At 48.8% G+C, this 19,652-nt stretch overlaps 1 protein-coding gene across 4 annotated transcripts in view; it reads right to left on the bottom strand.

The window, feature by feature from the left end:
• Positions 1–221: 221 nt before the first annotated feature.
• Positions 222–19,652, bottom strand: part of GSDME (gasdermin E) — a 49,697-nt gene continuing 30,266 nt past the window's right edge. For 2 of the 4 annotated variants that reach the window (XM_081079525.1, XM_081079524.1), the window contains exons 5-10: positions 18,467–18,587; positions 14,115–14,276; positions 11,777–11,904; positions 9,889–10,084; positions 4,372–4,445; positions 222–1,190 (exon numbers count right to left, since the gene is read on the bottom strand). In XM_081079525.1, coding sequence (XP_080935651.1) covers positions 945–1,190; positions 4,372–4,445; positions 9,889–10,084; positions 11,777–11,904; positions 14,115–14,276; positions 18,467–18,587 — 927 coding nt within the window. In that variant the 3' untranslated portion in view covers positions 222–944. The remainder of the gene's footprint in view (positions 1,191–4,371; positions 4,446–9,888; positions 10,085–11,776; positions 11,905–14,114; positions 14,277–18,466; positions 18,588–19,652) is intronic. The other 2 variants (XM_081079527.1, XM_081079526.1) reach the window with 2 other exon arrangements.

Here is a 19,652-nt window from a genome sequence, read left to right as displayed (position 1 = left end):
CGAATTAGTGTTTTGGGTTTCTTTGGATAAATACCCAGGAGTGGAATTGCTGGGTCATAAGGTAGTTCTATTTTTAATTCTTTGAGGAACCTCAGTACTGTTTCCTATAATGGCTGCACCAATCTGCATTCCCACCAACAGTGCATGAGGGTTCCTTTTTCTCTACACCCTATAGTTTGTTCTTTATACTTATTTCAGAAAACCAGACAAAAAGACATGAATAGTGCCACCATTTTAGTACAACTATTTTCAGTTTTGCATATTTTACAAATCAGACATCCAGAATGCATGGGAAATCAGCACATTGTTCTCGACATAGAATTTGTGTGCTCATCAAAGCATGGCAAAGCCAAATAAAATGCAAAAGCTAGACCCCCTAAGGGTGTCCTGCTATTAGATTTTTTAGCATAATTTTGTTTAGCAGGAGAACATATGTACTCTCATGGAATTTACAGTTAATTTTTCAGTCACTGCATAGCATGCAGCACATTCAGAACATAGCCTTCTATGAAGAGAAATTGCCTTCTCACAGCATTCACAATTTAAAATGAATTTTTGGATCCTAGTGTCAGACCGATCTGTTTTTGTATAACAGGAAGAAAGTGGAAAATATAAGTGATCGATGGACCCATTTTTCTGTGGAAAAATGTTCTGTGCACTGGCTTAGAAGTCTCAGCCCTCCTCCAGCTCTCTGGGCGTTGGAGTTTAACTTGTGCACCAAATCACAGGCACAGGAGGCGCTCTGATGAACAAGAAACCATTCACGGAGTGCTCGGTGGCTGACACGAGCGGATTCACAGCGCAGACAGCCCCCACTTCTCAAACTCTTGTGTAAATTCATTTCCTTGCTCAGCTTTGAACAGGGATCTGACCTAGGCCCCCAAGTAGCATCTTAACGATGCTAAAAGGTACCCGTCCTTGGGCTGATAACATGTACTTGTGATTCACACGTGACATAATTGATGTGCTCCGCCTAACGCACAGAGTCCATTCAGGCTTATATAGAGAACGAGTGGGAAAACAGTCGGGCCTTTGCACGTGCCAGCTTTCACAGATGACTGCCGTCGCTCCAGGTTCACATCGGCCGCGGCAAGCAGGCTCTGCACCACCCCAAACTTCTCTGTATCTCTTAGAGGAGCCAGGGCTGCGTCTTCAAGGTCAGATTCTCCATCAACAGACAGCACACGGAGCTGAAATGGCACATTTACACACATCTACTGAAAAAAGTTGTAAAAAACCCACATCTTTGGATAGTAATGCACTTCTAGCTAATTATGAAAAAAAAAAAAAATAAGTTGTTTGAAATTCCCCAAATGGAGCAAGAAAACCCTGAAGATGTAATAAGATATATTTGACCCAGGCCAGGATCTCAGGCCTGATTCTTTTCCAGTTTGCCTGTACTCGCTTGTCTGAATCCCCACTCTGATCTCTACCTGCTACTAGATCCATTAAGGCCAGTGGATGAGAAAGGCCAGAGTGTAACTTTCTCATCCACATAGTATGTACGGTTTGTTTGGGTTATTTAAATGAAGATCTTAGAATTTCTTATGCTTGCACAAACCCCTCAAAATGGTAGGTACCATAGTTTGTTTAGTTAAGCTTCCTGCTCAAGAACCTTTGCTCCTCCTCCGACCTGGGTACTCTTCCTCCAAAGGCCCATGTGGACCTTCTCTTCTTGTCTCTCGGTTGAAATGCTACGTCAGAAGGGCCTTTCCCAGTCCCCTCTCCACCCATCTACCCCCTACCACCGCCACTATTACGTTATTATATTGTCTTCAGATGCTTCTATATCTGAAACTATCTTCTTGATATTCACTGTTTCATCTGTTTCCTAAAACCGAAGCTGCTCAGGAGAGCTGCAGCCAGGTCGGCCAGTGTCCATTCCCCCGGCCTAGAACACAGACCCGCAGGGAGCTGAATGAATGAGAGCGTGCAGAGAGGGCACTTCGGACACCACTCTAATTGCAGCCGCTCACAACATTTGAACCTCCGCTGTTAGGGTCTTACTCAGTGCCTGTGACAATTTATTTTTAAATCTCCAGTAATTACAAATTTGCCGGTAGATTTGATTTTCAAATAGGCATTCATAACCAGATCAGATAAATCTGAAGGGAATCCTAAAATATTCCTGACATGTTCTCAGAAGTAACCTTTCTGAAATATGCAGCTCGCCCCACTAGCCGAAGGGCAGCAGTGATTTGCATGCAAAAGTGCTCTTGTGTCTGTTATCAAAATCAGCCTTCCGAATGGACGCCTTGGAGACGGGCCAAATACAACTCACCCAGTGTACCCACATGCTTAATGGTACCATTTGGCCCAAGCCGTAAACTATCGATTATGCTAGAAAGTGGGTTAGGCCTGCTCTTTCAGCGCAAGCACCACATTCCCGGCGGTTTAAGTAAGAAAGCTCCACATGGGGCAGGCGGAAGGCTGCCAGCTGCACAGCGGGCGCTGGGTCTGGTGGAGAAGGGCTGAGCAGCATCCAGCTTCCTGCTCTGAACGTCTGCCAACTTAAGTGCCCACAGGCACTTCTAGGTATGAAAGAGATTACCGTGGGGGGGAGAGGGAGGGCAAAATTAACATTCTCTGTTGATGATGCTAAATCACCTTCTTACCAGTTCTTTTACCAGTTTGGCAAATGTGCGAGCGTGTCTGACACTGTTCTCCCAAAAGCCCTTCAGAAAGGCTGTCCAGGATTCTCAGGCCACCAGACAAGAAAAGACAGGCGTCCAGGTAGGTTTTATACCGAGTGCCAAGTAAATCCCTGTGAGAAACACCTGATACCTAAATGCCTTCAGGAGGTAGAAGCCTCTCTGTCTTCAGACTTGCTGCCATACCGAGGGGAGAGGATGCAATGATGCTTGGGAACGTCTTGAAAGAAAAATTATTTCTTTGTGTTGAGCAGCCCATGAAGGCCAACAGCAGACTCTCTGGGTGGGAAGTTTTGTGCCAAAGTAGAACCACCAGCCATTCTGGAACGCCGCACGTGTCCTAAGGGCTACTGTTAGAACCCCAACAGAGCAGAATGTGGAAGTAACACAAAGCTCCAGAGCAGGTCTGCGAGGAAGGTGACGAGGAAGCGTGAGTTGGTTGGGAGAGGGAGTTAGCGAGTGTGGCCGTGGCGGTCTTTTCTTCTGTCTGTACTTCCTGAAGGCAGCTGCTGGCTGTAAGCACTTGGTAAGGGCTCCGCTGGGCTGCACCACAGAGCTAGGCTGTGGAAACGAGCTGCTGTCGTGCTCGTCACGGCAGGCAATCGGTGATGGAACCTTTCCATAGCCCAACGACACCCCCAGGTTTTATACTCTGCCGCGCACAGGACACATGTGCTGGCGCATTTTCAGCCAGTTCAGGTTTTGTGGTCAAAGCACAAGAATGCAGCATTCCTCTGGGTGGGTAGAATCTGCTTCTGGTTGTGAATGACACGGAAATTGCTACTGGGAATAAATAATGCCTTGCTGCTGTCTTCCCATGTCTTTGCTATGCAGAGAAGCACCCAAGGCACTAAGCACAGTGCTCAGAGCTTGCCAGGGTGGATGGATAACACCCTTCAGGGTCCCAGCAAGGCAGTCCACCCCAATACCTGCTTCCCAGGTCTGGGAGCAGAGCTCTGAGCTTTGGTCCTCTGGGCCTACACAGCATGCTGACCTTGGCTTTTAGTAACCGGGCCTTCAAACAATCCAGTCGGTCTGCTCTGCTCCTCTGCCCGAGAGTGTGCAACACGTGCAGAAGCCACATTAGAGAGCGGCTCCATCAGAGTGGTCTCTGCGCAGCCCAATGAGGGTCCCTTTTATTAGTGACCCAATTTGTAATTTTACAAGGACAAGCTTAATCTTGAGTCTCCCAGGGCTAAGCTCATGGTTACCTAACTTTTGCTCTTGCCATGACATTTCCTGAGGGCACACAGCTAATGATATTCCTAGGAGAGAATGAAATGTCTCTCTGAGACAAAGCAGTCCTCTGGAATACCTCCCCGGTAGAATCTGGTGCAGAGCTAAATCAAACGGGTCTGGCCAAAGAGCTGCCGTAACGCGGCGCCACACTCCTTCCCTGCAGTGCTGGATCAGGCCTTGCCGGAAATTCTCTCCAGACGATGAGAAAAGCAGGAATTTTGGAATCTAAAGCCAAGGTGGGAGTTCCAGCCCTACTAGCAAGTTCTTTGAACAAATCCTTTCTCTTGGGCCTCAGTCTTCCTGTGAGGTGGTGTGGGTGGGTGTAAACAAGTGAGGTTAATAGTGACACCGGTTTAACCTATTTTGAAGGGCTGTTGTGGGTGGGGGAGCCTACAGGTGTTGTATCAGCTGTTAGGTGTCCCTTTCCTCCTCATTTGCCCATTCCTGCCCATCGCTTGGTCCAATCTGTGAGGTTTCTTACCAAGTGGCACAGCGTAGGAATAATCTGGAGTTGACAGCAGGTGCCCAGCAAAGCTGGGGCATTATCTGGCATTTCTGCAAGAGACAAAAATCAGTCACTGTTCCAAAAAAAAAAAAAAAAAAAAAAAGCATCTGTGGGAACAGAGCCATCCCCTGCACTGTACCTAATTCTAATTTATATTTTGGTGCTCTCCAGCGAGCCAGGCAGGGTTTATGCTGAGTAATTGTTGGATGGATGGATGGATGAATAGAGCTAAACAGGCGGCAAAGGGCTTTTAGAAAACAGGTATAGAAACCAGGTAACCAGTTCTGTGTTCACCAGAGGATCTTCTTTGACATTCAATTTGCAAATCAGGAAGAACTATACAGACTCAGGGAAAAGCAAATCAGCATGGAAAAGTAGGAAGAACCTGGGATTTGGTGACAAAAGAGGTATGACTGAGCCCCACTGCAATATATTAGAGGTGTGACCTTGGATACACCTCTCTGAGCACGTTTCCTCAACTGACTGACCATATGTATGTTTTTGCATGTATCAGAGGAGTCAGTAAACTATAAAGTCTTTTACACCCAGGTCATTAGGCATTTTTAGGAGGAAAATGCACTGCGGCCTGATCAGGCGGTGGCCCAGCAGAGCTCCGGGGCCCAGGATGGTGCAGGGCCCTGGCCCACGGCTCGCTCGCTCAGCAGCCGAGCTGGCGCAGAGCTGTGTGATGCCTGCACTCCACCAGAGGACCCTGGCACGCCCCGGGAAAAGGAAATCCAGGTCAGCGTTACTCCAAACGGATTTTAGATTACTCCCAGGGCAAAACAGATGCAATTCCTAAAAGGACCCACTCCCTTGGGACACAGCCTTGGAGCTGAAAAGGCAAAAGAGAAAAACAGTCACTTGCTGAATGGTCTGGCCTGGGGCCACGTATGAACTCCCTCCATCTCCTGCATTCATGAGCAGCCTTCTTTATAAATGGTGGCGTGCCAATGAGGCTGTCACCCTGCAGAGTGCAATGAAACACGGCCCTTTCCCAACAGAGGAAGGCTGCTGGGAGGTGGAGGCAGCCCAGTGGAGGGTCCTGAGAGAGAACTCCCTAAAAGCATTTAAATGCTTGTGCATTTGCCCACAGAGAGGGTCCGCAGTTGTCAACCAATTCTCAAGGAGACTCTTACCCCAAATCAGGAAGATGAAGACAGTAAGTACACTCACATGTGGCCTGGTGGAGAGATCACGGGGCTGGGGAGGGCGGGGACAAAGTCACCTGGCAAATGATGGAGTCCTGGCTGAGCCACCGTCACAGCGACTTGTTCAGGTGGCCAGTCCCTAAGTGTCAGGTGGCCCCTGAGTCCCAGGGAATAATCTTCATCCTTTATTCTCGGAAACATTTTTGTTCCATGTGACTCAGGTGGTCATTCACTGTTTTGAGCTTGGTGCTAGGGACCCCAGAATAGAAGAATAGCCTCTGCGTTACAGAGCTTACCGACTCATTTTACTACTAGACTCGGATTTCCTCGAGGGCAGGTTGATGATTTTCTCCCACCTCAGCACCGAGCAGTGCCTAAAATGTAGTGCAGGCTTGTTCAGTGTTTCTTGAATTGAAATGACTTATTTTGATTGCTCTTCCATAGTTTGACTCTTGTACAAATGAGACCTGGGAAGTTCGTGCTTAAGGTCACAGAGAGGTGGAGGAAGTGCTCTGGGAGACAGGCCAGACTGAAGAGCTTCAAACAAGTGAAGCACAAGAGGCCAGTTTCCACTGCGACATAGGAAGAGCCTGAACTCACCTCCTCCCACCATGCCCTGAAGCCACAGCTACAACGGAACAGTTTCCTTGGAGAAAAACCCAAAAACTACCTGAGCCACTCCTACCCATCAGGTAAACAAGAAAAAACCCACAACAGACCAGGTAGGAAAGGCTGAGACACACTCTCGCCGTAAACCCCATCCTCAGTTTGGTGAGTCACAATTGAGAGGGAACTCTCAACCCACCGTCTCCTTGGGGTGTGAAGGGTTTAAACGCTACATCAGGCACCCCGACTTGAAGACCTACAAGAGAGATGAGCCCCCCAAACATCTAGCTTTGAGCAATTGGGCAAGAAAAGGAAGTAAAAGGCATACAAATTGGAAAGAAGAAGTAAAACTGTCACTATTTGAAAAATGAAATGTTATTATATATAGCAAATCTTAGCGTCCACAAAAAAAACTGTTAGAACTAATAAATTCAGTAAAGTTGCAGGATACAAAAGAAATATAGAAAAACCTGAGTTTCTATACACTAATAAGAATCAGAAAGAGAAATTAAGAAAACAATCCCATTTATAATCGCATCAAAAAGAATAAAATACCTAAGAATAAATTTAACCAGGGAGAAGAATCACCTGTACTGATGAAAGAGGTTGAAAAAGGCACAACTGAATGGGAAGATAGTCCATGTTCTTGTGCTGGAAGAGATAACATTGTTAAAATGTCCATACTACCCAGAGCAACCTACAGATTCAGTGCATTCCCTATGAAAATTCCAGTGGCATGTTTCACAGAAATAGAACAAACAATCCTAAAATTTGTATGGAACCACAAAAGACTCCAAAGAGACAAAGTAATTTTGAGAAAGAACAACAAGCTTGGAAGCAATATGCTCCCTGATTTCAAACTATGTCACAAAGCTCTAGTAATCAAAGCAGTTATGGTATTGGTATAAAAACAGACACACAGTTCAAAGAATCAGAATAGAGAGTCCAGAAATAACCCACATATATATGTTCAATTAATTTATGACAAAAGAACCAATAGACAGTTGGATCTCTTCAGTAAATGGTGTTGGGAAAATGGGACCACGACCTTACACCATATACAAAATTACCTCAAAATAGATTAAAGATTTGAACATAAGGCCTGAACCATGAAACTCCTAGAAGGAAACATAGGCTCTTTGACATTGGTCTTGGTGGTTTTTGGATTTGAAAACAAAAGCAAAAACAACAAAAGCAAAAATAAACAAGTGGGATGACATTAAAAGCTTCTGCACAGCAAAGGAAACCATCAACCAAATGAAACGGCAACCTACCCAATGGGGAAAAAAATTTTGTAAATCGTATGTCTGATAAGAGGTTAATATCCAAAATATATAAAGAACTCACAAATTCAATAGCAAAAACCCAAATAATTGATTAAAAAATTGGCAGAGGATCTGAATAGACATTTTTCCAGAGAAGACAAACAGATGGCCACGAGGTACATAAAAAGGCATTCAACATCACTAATCATCAGGGAAATCCAAATCACAACCACAATGAGATACCACCTCACACCTGTCAGAATGGCCATCATCAAAAAGACAAGAAATAACAAACGTCGGCGAGGATATGGAGGAAAGGGAGCCCTTGTGCACTGTTGGTGGGAATGTAAATTGGTGCAGCCGCTATGGAAAACAGGATCCAGCAATCCCACTTCTGGGTATTTATCCAAAGAAAATTAAAATACTAACTCAAAAAGAGCTATCCACCCCTACGTTCACTGCAGCATTACTTACAATAGCTAAGACACGGAAGAAGACCTAAGTGTCCATCAGTGGATGGGTGGATAAAGAAAATGTGGTCTACATATACAATGGACTACTACTGAGCCATAAAAACAGAAAACCTGGCCGTTTTTGACAACCTTGGCGAATGGTTGTACCTTGAGGGTATTATGCTAAGTGAAATAAGTCAGAGAAAGACAAATACAATATGATCTCACTTATTATATGAAATTTAAAAAACGCTCATAGATGCAGACAACAGATTGGGGGTTGCCAAACTGGAGGTGGGAGGTGCGAAATGGCTGAAAATGGTTAAAAAGTACAAACTTGCAGCTATAAAATAAATAAGTCATGGAGATGCAATATACAGCATGGTGACTGTAGTTAACAGTACCGTGTCGTGCATTTGAAAGTTGCTAAGAGTAAGTCTTAAAAGTTCTCATCACAAGAAAAAAATTGTAACTATGGTGATGGATGTTAACTGGACATACTGTGATCATTTTGCAATCTACACAAATATCGATTATGTTGTACACCTGAGTCAATATAATGTTATGTCAATTACATCTCAATGAAGAAAAAGTTAAGCACTATAAAACCGAAAACTGGTGTTATTATTTTGAGAGCTGGACCTAGGACTCAAAAAGAGGCCATTTTCTGTTCCAGCACTTTCCCCAGATTCTAAGGAGAGACTATTTATTGTAGGAGGGAAAGGCCGACAGAGGGCTGAGGATTACCAAGAGCAGTAAGGAAAGAGCTTTCCACTGACCTGACATGTGAATGAGATCTCAGTTCTGAGAGATGCAAACGGGCATCTAGGTTTAGAAATTGGCTGCAGATATTTTCAGCTACACGCAAAGATTTTACTACCCGTGAGCTTCTAGGCTCAGGCGGCAGGGGACTGTGGTGCATGGCATGCCACCTCCCTGACACCACGAATCCCGCCTATCAACACAAATACTCAGTGCGTAATAGGAAGTAAGAGGGTCAGGGAAGGAAAGCTGGAGAAGTCTGGCCTGTGCATTAGCCCCCGATCGAATGCCTGCATTTAAAGACTGTCTAACACACTGATGTGGACACGGGGAAAGGTCTCTGATGGCGGCCCACAGGGCTCGGTGTCCTGTCCCCGTCAGTGCCCGTCAGTGCTTTTATCCACGCCTTGGAACAAGACACGGAGAATACATTCAGCACCATATAGAGATCTGGGAGGGGCACTCTCTTTCAATTACTTACAAATGGAAACTTCCAGGGCCTCCAGTCCCGTGTGGTGCTGGGGAAGAACCAGGAATACAGGAGGAACTCAGTGCCCTGAGGGTCTCACTGCGAGAGGAAGTTGTGGGGACTGGGATAGGGCTGGTTTGCCAGGTCTTGTCTGCTGGAGAAGGAACTAAAAGCCCGTTTCCTCACACAGCATGACCACCCTGACAGCACAGCCACTCCGGGATGCTGGGCTTTGGAAGGGAGTGGGGGAGCAGTGCCAGGGCGATGGCCATGCCCTGGGAGGGCCGCTCCAGGACGGCTCTGCAAGCTGTAGGGCTGCTGGGCGGGCTCCTAACGCATCGCAACGCTCTCCTCAGCCTCCCTGCGCTAGTGGCCACTGCGCTCGCTCGGGGTGGGGCCGTAAGTTCGCAAAGAGGAACAAGGACCATGAGGGATCAGAAGGAGTGAAGCACTGGAGGAGAGAGCAGCTGCCCCACGGAAGCCAGCACCATCATCACTGCCAGGGCTAGCGTGGGAGTCACGGCGTGTGTGGGTGCGGAGGTGTGCCCGTGCACTGCCCTCCCTGGGGAGAAAGAGAAGTGCTCTCCGAGAGAGTGCAGGAGGATGGCAGTGGACAGGCCTTCCTCATGCCCAGGTCTGTGACTTTTCATGGAAACTATGGAAACCGCCTCAGCCTTCCACTTCCTCATCCTCCCCATGCTGCCCAAAGGAAGGGAACCATCTGGTCCAATCTCAACAGTAAGCAAAGCAATTTCAAAGCAACAACAGTATTTTTTTTGTTCCCATACCTGCTAGCGCACTGACCAAGAAGTAGGCCACAGAAAAGAGCTTCAGGTTGCTGGCGGTGTCCAACGGGCAGGGACACTCACCCCGCACACTGCACCCAACAAGCTGCAGGAAAGCTGTGAGGTCCTGCTGCTGTGGGGGCTTCAGTGCCCCCAGTATGGCCGATGGGGCTGACAGGCCGCTGACCATGTCGTCACACTGCAGCGGGAAGGAGAAAGAGACAGACGTGAAGAAGCTAGAGGCCAAGCTGGGTACCACGACAGGTCACCAACCCCTTACCCTTTGTCATTTCCCGACTGATGCAAGGCCCTGCACTCTTCTCTGTGCTTTGAGACCACCAATCCCCCAGGTTAGATTTTCTGTTAAGAAGACAGTGCACTGAGCCTCGCCCTGTGCATTCATCGCGGAGGGGGGGTGGGGGGGCAGGCACGCAGGAGCTACAGGGTGGACTCTTTCTTCCAGGGCAAGGCCGGGTCTGTGGGGTTGTACCGGGAATGAGCGATTACACGCAGAACTAAGGAGGGCAACATAAAAGCACTGTCCCATCATGGTTCTCAAGCTTTAAACTTGGCACTAGGCCCCCAGCCACGTTCCCAACTGGGCCCAGGACAGCTTCATCCATCGCATGGGACACGCAGGGAGGTGGGGGTCCTGCGGGTCGGGGGGGACCCCTGTGCTGGCCCCCCCGGCCCCCCCAGCCAGTTGTGCTCCATCGTAGCCCCCACATCTAGACCCATTCGTATGAGAGCCCAGCAGCCTCCACCACCCAGGCAGCTGGTGCTGTCCCCACGGGGTGCTGGCCTGACATTTCCCTCTTGGAGGAGAGGTTTAAGGAACTAAAGTCAGTGGGGTGTCTGAAACACTTGTGTTCTCCTTGGGGCTAGCGCGCCCTCCCATAAGCTCTGCAGCTTCCAGAACCCGCAGATGTCCTAGGCTGCTGGGCTGTTTCAATAACTGCAAGTTCTGTCACTCGTAACTAAGCTCTTTTGGCACAATCCAATTTTAAGAGGGAAAAATAGTGCGAATGTTCCTCTGACCCTCTGCATAACAGGAAAACAAAATACAACTCGTGAAAATCAGGTTTACGGCATAGGGGACGTAGAACAGAAAGTCTGAGTGGATGGAGGTTGGCAGCTGGGGTGTCCCACACCAATTCTACAGCCAATAGTCCAGGAACTCACCCTCCCCAGAAAATCCTGCTGCTGCAAAACAGAAAAACACCAAGGCCTGCTTTCCAACATGTTCTAAATAGAACAGGTTGGCTTGTTGGACTCTACCACGTAGCCCCTTGTAGTGGGTTGAACATTGCCCACACCCCCAAATATATGTCCACCTGGAACTTCAGAATGTGATCTTACTTGGAATAAGAGTATTTGCAGATGTAAGTAAGGTGAGGATCTCGAGATGAGATCCTCCTCGATTGGGGTGGGTCCTAAATCCACCAGTGAGTGTCCTTTAAGAAACAGAAAAGGAGACGACACAGGAGGAGGTGATGGGAAGGCAATCTGCACTGGAGCAATGCAGCCACAAGCCGAGGAATGCCAGGAGCCACCAGGCGCTGGGAGAGGCAGGGGAGGAGGGCTCTGCCTGCTGACCCCTTCCCTCCAGAACCATACGAGAGTAAATTTCTGTTTTAAGCCAAGACGTCCACGGGAATTTGTTACATAGCCCTAGGGAACCCTAAAGTCCTGACGTCAGCTACCTTTCTGCAGTTAGAAACGAAGGACCTGGGAGTAAGAAATAAGAGAAGCTGTAGGTTTCAAAGGAGGTGGGGAAATTTTAAACACAGTTTTATCCCAGCTCAAAGCCTTGTCCTCCAAAGGCCAGCCCATCCATCTGTCCGGAAAGCCCAGGTGGAGACACTGCGCCCCGACACACCACTGGTCTTACCACTTGTTCCAGGGCCGCGAGGAGTTCTTCATCAAACAGGACCGCCTGGAGGACGCCCCTCAACGCAGCCTGGTGGTGCTCGGGCAGCTCTACAAAGGGCTGGAAACTCCTCTCCAAGGGCAGGGTCACTGAAAGCAGCAGAACCCCCCGTCTCATGACTGCTCTGCGTGTCTCAGAACAGGGACAGCCACTCTTGCTGTTTTAGAGCCCATTGTCCTCAGTTCTTTCACAGACACTTCCAGCTGCACAGTCAGTCATGGAGCTCGGAAATAAAGGACTGGAGTTCAATACCACCCTGCGTGGTTCTCAGTAACCACTCAAACTACCAGTCGGGGCAGCGGGGCAGGTAAAGAAAGAAAACGAAGAGGGCTGCCCGGTTTTGTGTCAGACTTCACTCGTTTTTCTGATGACGCATACACATGAAGTCTAATCCATTATTTTTCTGGAAAAGCCATTTAGACTCCTCTTCAGCGTGATTGCTGTAGAAGTAAATCATCAAGGCTGAGTCACTCAACAGCATTCAGTACTTTTACAATGCTTCTGAGCCATGCAAATTCCAAAATATATTATTTTTTCAAGGCTTTCCTTAAAATATGTTGTGGGTTTTGTATGGCATTGCATGCATTTCAGAGAGGCTGGTGCCCTATTTTCATGGCAAACACAGCTACTCCACTGTGCCCATTCTTGCCCCTGCCCCATCCTGGAGTATGGGTGCACAGGCCCACGTGCTTGGGCTGCTCACATCCTCTGCAGGATGCCTAAGCCTCTTCCCTTAGAATCTTCCTTAAAAAAAAAAAAAAAAAAAAAAGACAGCAGAAAGCTTCTACTGTGTTTCTCCAGAAATAAGACCTAGCTGGACAATCAGTTCTAATGCATCATTTGGAGCAAAAATTAATATAAGACCTGGTCTTACATTATATTATATAAGACCCGGTCTTGTATTATAGTAAAATAAGACCGGGTCTTATATTAATTTTTGCTCCAAAAGACGCATTAGAGCTGATTGTCCGGGTAGGTCTTATTTTAGGGGAAACATGGTAGTAAATCAGGCTCAGTGGTGATTTAAAAGCTTTTGTATGCAGGGACACATACTAACACATAAATGTACCACCTCTGCTGATGGCAAATTCCAGCAAAGGGTTGCAGAGATTCCCATGGAGAGGAGCATGTCACATTGGTGACTGACATAGTCAAAACCTGCTCTAGAAACACAGCGAGGTCTTTGCCGCTCCAACCTGGAGAGAAGAGCTGCCCTGGTTGGTCTAGGGTCCGAGGGCATAAAGGCCAGGCCAGCCCCCACCCAACTCCTGCCTCCCCACTTTACCCCGAGCTGACCAGAATGGCCCACTTACAGGGTCAACTGGTAGGAAAGGAAATTATAAGAAAGCTGCAGCTCACAGTCTCGTCACTTCCCTGTAGCACAGCTCAAGGCTGTAGGGCCACTGCTTCTGTGGTTCTGACCTGTGACATCATGACCTTGACTGCTTACATAGCAGCAGAGAATCGCACCCCATTCTCAGTCTGGAGGAAGCAGAGGAGGGGACTGCATAAACCGGGACCGCCTTACTTTAAGATTGGGTTTTCACTGCCATTTCTTCCAACATATGTTTTGCTCCAGAAACAAAGGCATGTGGTTTGGGACACTGAAGCCCCACTGTGTGTCTCATCTGAGCCTTCAAGCCAGAGCTGCTCCTCACTCTTTCTAAGCTCTCACACAGTTACTTGTTTCTCTTTTTCCTTGCCCATCTCTTCTGCTGTATACTGCACTCCCACCCTACTCCCGCCCCCACCCAAAAAAAAAACACTTTTTAAAACATAAAATGCTGTTTGGAGCAAAAGGAATCGCTGCAGGCAAGCCACAGGTCCTTCTCCTCCCTGGATGCCATGGCACCATGCAGCCTCGTGCCAGGTGGATAAAGAGCCTCCAAGAGACATTTTGCGATGCTGACAAAGCGTTGCTTGTCTTGGCAGTAAAGCCTGGAATATAATGAAACAGATGCAAAACTTGGGTTCTCTCTCCTTACTGCTGACTAGCTATTCTTAGCAGTCAGCAAGGCTTCTGTGGTGAAAATGGGTAAAAAATGCCAGGCCCCTGACTTACACTCCTCAGTCTCCGGCCTCTTTCTCCAAACATGACACCCAGGACTTGAGGTTCCCTAAGGTCCGCCCACCGTGACTCCTGCTGAGTGGACGAGGCCTGACGCTGAGGCACCGTCCTCTGTTCTTCAATGTTTTCTGTGAAGTCACGAGGCGTCACCACTCCTGACAGCCCATCACCGCTTGGAGCACAGCCCTCACTTAGCCATCAGCCCACTATGTCCCACTCTGCTGGCAATACCTTGTTTTAAAACACCCAATGGTCCATCCGGGGCAGACGGCCCCTGCCCACCATCTGGCATGTCCACAAAACCAAACTCTCGAAAGGGCAGGGAGTCCAGGAAGACATAGTCGCTTCTCTCGTGCTCAAAGCCACCCTGCTTCCCTTGGAGGAGGCAGAATTCTGTGATGCAGGAGAAAATGACAAATCAGCATAGGGTGAACTTGCCCTTGCTGGCTGGCACATCTCAGACCCAGCTTTTCCTAACTCGGATTGGGCAGGAAAATACATCCACCCTCTTCCCCGCTAACCTGCTCCCTACACACGTCGTAATGTTTGACCCACACTCACCCACTTCCTAAAAATACAGGAGAAATGGTTGTTCTTAACATAAGGCTTTCCTGTGGATCCTCTGAACAGGTAGGAAGCAACCTTACAAACATCAGAGGTATTTCCTTTGTCTGATTTGAACAAACCATCTCTAAACAAACAGAACTCACCACATATGAATGAAACAGAAAATTTGAATTAGATGGATAGATTTGATCTGACTGAACTAACATTATAAACAATATAGCGACAATATATTTAGGTGTATAAGTGGTTAGGTTCTATGGCTCTGTTTTTAAAGAGTCAATTTTTCTTCGTAACAAACAACACTACACAGCAATAAAAAATGAACTTATTTCTGCAATTATATGAGTAAATCTCAAACATGTTGAGTGGAAAATCCAGACACAAAACATACCCTATATGAATTTATGTGACAGTAAAACTATCATTTTTTAAAGCTGTATCTTTTAGAGATACTGAAGTATTTATAGGCAAAACAATATTTGTTTCAAAACAGTTGAGTCCCGGGGAAGGAGGGAGGGAGGTGGTAAAATTACAGATGAAGCATACATTGCTCTCATTCTTGGAGCATGAAGTACATGGGCTCATTATATTATTATCTCTACTTTTGAACATGTGTGAAATTTTCCATAATAAAGTTTTACTTTTTTTAATGATAAAAAGAAATGTTTCCTTAAATACTTCCATATTTGAGAACCCGATTAAGGTATCTAAATTGTGGGTAAAAAACGTAGCAGTTCTTATGTCCTTGCTAAGAGAAAACAATCAGTGAACTCATGAATTAGGCCTCTTTTATGCTGCTGTTTAATCATTTGTGTATTTAAAGCACGGGCTACGGGATAAAAATGGGGCTGAGCCTGGTACTTGCACGACATGTGAAAGACGGGTTATCAGCACATACCTTTGTTTGCTCGCGGGCACTAATGACATCGTAAGAGGGAATGGCTGTCTAAGACAAATGAAACAACCCTCCTTTACTCCCTCACCCCTTGGCCCCCCTCACAGAGCACCCAGGCTGCCGCCGGCTCGCTCCTAATTTTGCACCAGGCACTGAGGTGGATAAGTGTAAAGTCGCCCCCCAGGGAATGACTGCGCTCTCCAAGATTAGGCACCATGACCGTTAACACAGCCTCAAATCCCGCCAAGAGCTCTGTGGAGTCCCCAAGTGATACTTTAGGAGTTCATATCACAGCATCACTCTTGCCTTAGCACGCACACAGCCCTCTAATGCTCTGCCAATTCCTTCCTTTCTCAGGGTCAGGCACTGTGCGAGGAGCCAGAGATACAAAAGGACAACCCAGGCCTTGACAATCAGATGGCCCGAGCGGGGTGGGGGTGATATTCTGGGTGGCGTGGAGGAGGTGGGTGGGTCACTGAAGCTGGACTGGCAGGTGCAGAGAGAGAAGCAGCAATGGTTTCTTGGACGAAGCAATGCCTAAGTTGTCTCCTAAAGGTTCAGTAGGAACTAGCAGGGCGCAGAGGCAGGGCACAGGCTCCACCAGAACAGCAGTCGTGGGGCTTGGGGACAAGAGAGCGGAGTGTTCTCAGATGGTGGGTGAACTTGGGCCAGATGGCGGCCCGGGAGGTGCTGGGGAGGAGAAGGACAGCTGCACGCACACTGGGGCTGGGCCACAAGGCCAGCGCAAGTGCAAACTCTCTTGGGACAAAGGGGGCCTCAGAAGGGTGCTCAAGCAGGTGAGTGAGAGGACCACATTTTTATATCATCACGTTAGCTATACTGCTACGATGGGACAGGTGGAAAGAGAAGCAGAAGAGCCAGTTAAGAGTCTGGGGTGGGAAACGGGGGTGGGAGGTGGGGGGAGCTGTTGGTGAAAGACGGGGTTGTGGTTGAGAGAACCCCTCATCAAGGGCGGCTTTACAGATGCCCCCCCCAAGGGACCAGGAAGGAGTCAGCTCCTCTCAAAGGTTCAAAGGACAGACAGGATGCTGTCAACTGTACTCCCATCCAGATGTTGGGAGGAGAGCTCAGGCCTCCCCATGAGGCCCTTCCGGCCCTGCGGGTCTGTGTTTATGATGCCAGATCAGAACATTCTGTGGCAAGAGCGACAAAAAACACCGATAGGAAAATAAAAGCAGAACTGGCTTAAAAATCAGGCACTGACCACTGCGCTGCACAGGCGTAACAGTGGGAAGTGGGACAATGAATGGAGCAGAGCTTCCCAGGCCACAGTGTGGGAAGTGAGCCAAAGGAACCCTGAGAAGTCCCCAGGGCACCTCTTCCTCTTTGCAGCAGTACAAAGAAGAATTTATTTTCAAAGACAGGGAAGCAAGCCAAGATAAAAGGCTTGACATTGAAATGCAAACAGGAGAGCCACAGCAGGCAAGACTGTGTGTCTTTCCAACCTCATCTGAGAAAAGAGGCCCCCTGTAGGAGTGACAGGTGCCCCACCAGAGCTGCAGGCAGGGCAAGGTGCTGCCATTTCCACGGAGAAACAGGACGGGGCTTCCGTGGCCCCACTGCCGGGACTGGCACCCTGGCCTGGCCCCCAGCCACCGAAAGGTCCTCCCAGCATCCATCCATGGGCATCCTAAGGTGCCAGCCAAGCTTGCAAAAGCCTCACAGAAGTGACACCTCGACCGCAACCCACCTGGATAGAATAACCAAGGCATAAAGCATCCTGGGCTGGAATCACATACATGCATTTGAGAACATGACTTATCGTATACTAACAACTAAAACGGGAGGGCCACCTTCGCCGTCTTACTAGTGCAGTCTGTTTGGCAAACAAGTCTTGCAGAAAGAAGAAAACAATGCCCAGGGGGATGCAAATTTGGAACCAGGGGCCGAAAGGATATAGGTCACAAGTCTTGGTATTCCATGCGTCCCTGGCCTCCCTCTCTAGGCCAACTTCTTAAAACTGACCCCTTCGCCTTTTGTCACCTCCCTGAAGCAGGGAGGGAGGCTGGGCAATTCCATCCTGGTCCCCAGCTATCTCCTTCGGCTCCTCACAGGCCTGAGCTTGTCGACTGTCCCGTGAGGACCGGCTGTGTTCTGGGTGCCCGCAGCAGTCGCTCGGTGCTGTGGTAACTCGTGTGCGCATGGTGGCTGCCCAGGCTGACCCCCGGAACACTCCCCATCCCTAACCGGCTCCTCCCCACCCGACAGGAACCAAATGGGGGATGAGCCCGAAACAGCAACAGACATGGTCGGTTAGGGCTCACTTTTTAAAACATTTTCATCACGGGAGATGTGAAACCACACAACAGTGGAGTCATATGATGAACCTCCACACACCCATGGACCCGCTCTGACGATGGCTCTTTTCCTCTACCCACCCCGCACCTTCCTCATTCCCATTTCATCTGGGAAAACTCAGATAGCTCTTTTATAAACATAACTATAGTATTATTACCGTACTCCACAAGGTCAACAGGCATCTATTACGTGGCAGATATTCATTTACGACCCCCAAGAAGCAGTCAGTTTTCTCGGACTCAACACAACATCGTCCCAGAAAAGGTAAGGACCGGCCGTACCTGAGACTGGCAGACACGAGCTAAACCAAAGCCCTTCGTTTTTCAAATGATGCAATGACCAGGATCTGCCAGCTTCCAACACACTGGTGAGGGCACCGTTTCTGGCTTCATATCGGGGGAAGGGAGGTGAGCTAACAATGACGATATTATTAATAGCTAAGGTGCAGGATTTCATAAACGACCACTGTGCCAGGCACTTCCTCCCAGAGATGAGTAAGGCTCAGCAACATGCCACAACTGGCCCGAGACCTCACAGGGAGGTGTGGCACCAGGGCTGGTCTCCAGTCCGTCTGACAGCAGAGGACACATTTGTAACCCTGTGCCGAGCCGGTGAAACCCTCCCAATGCCGCTCACGTGTCCCTTTCCCACAGGACATCCCCAACTCCTCTCATATCTCTTGCCTCGTGATCCCAAGGTGGTAGGGGATCCTCTACAAGGGTGTACCCCAGGGGCAGGTGGGGTGACTGTCCGCATTGGCTCCGCCATCTCCCAAGAGTCCCAAGCAGGAGGCAGCACTCACCAAACTGGCCATCCAGTTTCACATACAACTCAATGACGCCGTAGGCGATGGTGGTGGGCGCCGGGATCTCCAGCACCACACTGGTGTCCTTGATGACCATTCCATCCTCCGTCGCTGACACCTGTGGGCGAGAGCACATGCTCCCAACTCTGCACTCAGATGCACCCCCCTCCCCCCGGGCCTCTCTGCCCCCCACTGGGGCCAGCCTACAAGCGTTGCACACAAGCGGTGCTCAGCAAAGGCCCACATAACCCAGTGGAAAGGAGGAGCCAGCCGGCAGAGGTTAGATTTCATCCTTGTTGGCCTCAGGATGTGCACACGGATTCCCAAGGAAATGGCCAAACTGGTGGCACAAAAGTGAGATTACTGAGTTTGGGATACAGCGAAGTTAGGTCCACAGTGCTAAATAAAGATAATGAAGAAGGCAAAATAACTTCCCATTTCCCTCACGGAGGATTATGGAAGCCACTTTGAAATCCTAATGAGAATCCTACACAATATGAAAGCCAGAGTGGGAGATCCTAGTGGGGAGAGAACCCTCCACGCACATCATTCCAGACCCCTGAGGATGGCACACGGAGCTGTTAAAACCAGAGCAGAGGCTGGAGGGAGGAGAAGCAAGGATGAGAAGGGCGGGCAGGAAACGCCAAGAAGTCAGGCACCAAAGCTTTTGCCTGCAAGGACTGCTACACACAGCCCTTTCCCACACAGGCCTGGTGAGAGGAAGACAGGAATCTATTTGTTGCCCAAACACTGGAGATCGGAGCCCTTTGGGAGCAACTTGATCCTGATCAGAGTGTAATGACAGGCAGCCTCCGACTCCCAGGCGGGCTCGGCGCTTCTGGTGGGTTTTGCCGTGGGCAGAAACATGGGCAGGGCCAGCCGAAGCGATGTCCCCTCGGGCACGTCCCTCAGCACTGCTGTCCAGCCCCCCCAGCTGGCCCACCCCAGGGAGAGTCCAGGTCCAGACCTGTATCTCCACCTCCTGCAGACACAACATTCCTGAGTCCTCCAGCAAAGGCCAACGTTACCCCAAAGAGCAAATCTCTAAGAATCGAGTACCAGGCACCAGGGCAAGCTGGAGGGGACCCAGCGTGGCTTGACAGCCTCCTTTGTCACTGAAGTCTAGGACTGGCTCAGGAGTCAGCTTGTGAAGACTGTGATTTAATCCAGAAGCATGTGTTTA

This window comes from Rhinolophus hipposideros, assembly GCF_964194185.1.
Source record: "Rhinolophus hipposideros genome assembly, chromosome: 18".
Lineage (NCBI taxonomy): Eukaryota > Metazoa > Chordata > Mammalia > Chiroptera > Rhinolophidae > Rhinolophus > Rhinolophus hipposideros.
The sequence above is the reverse complement of the archived record's forward strand: the minus strand, read 5'-3'. Positions and strand labels throughout refer to the sequence as shown.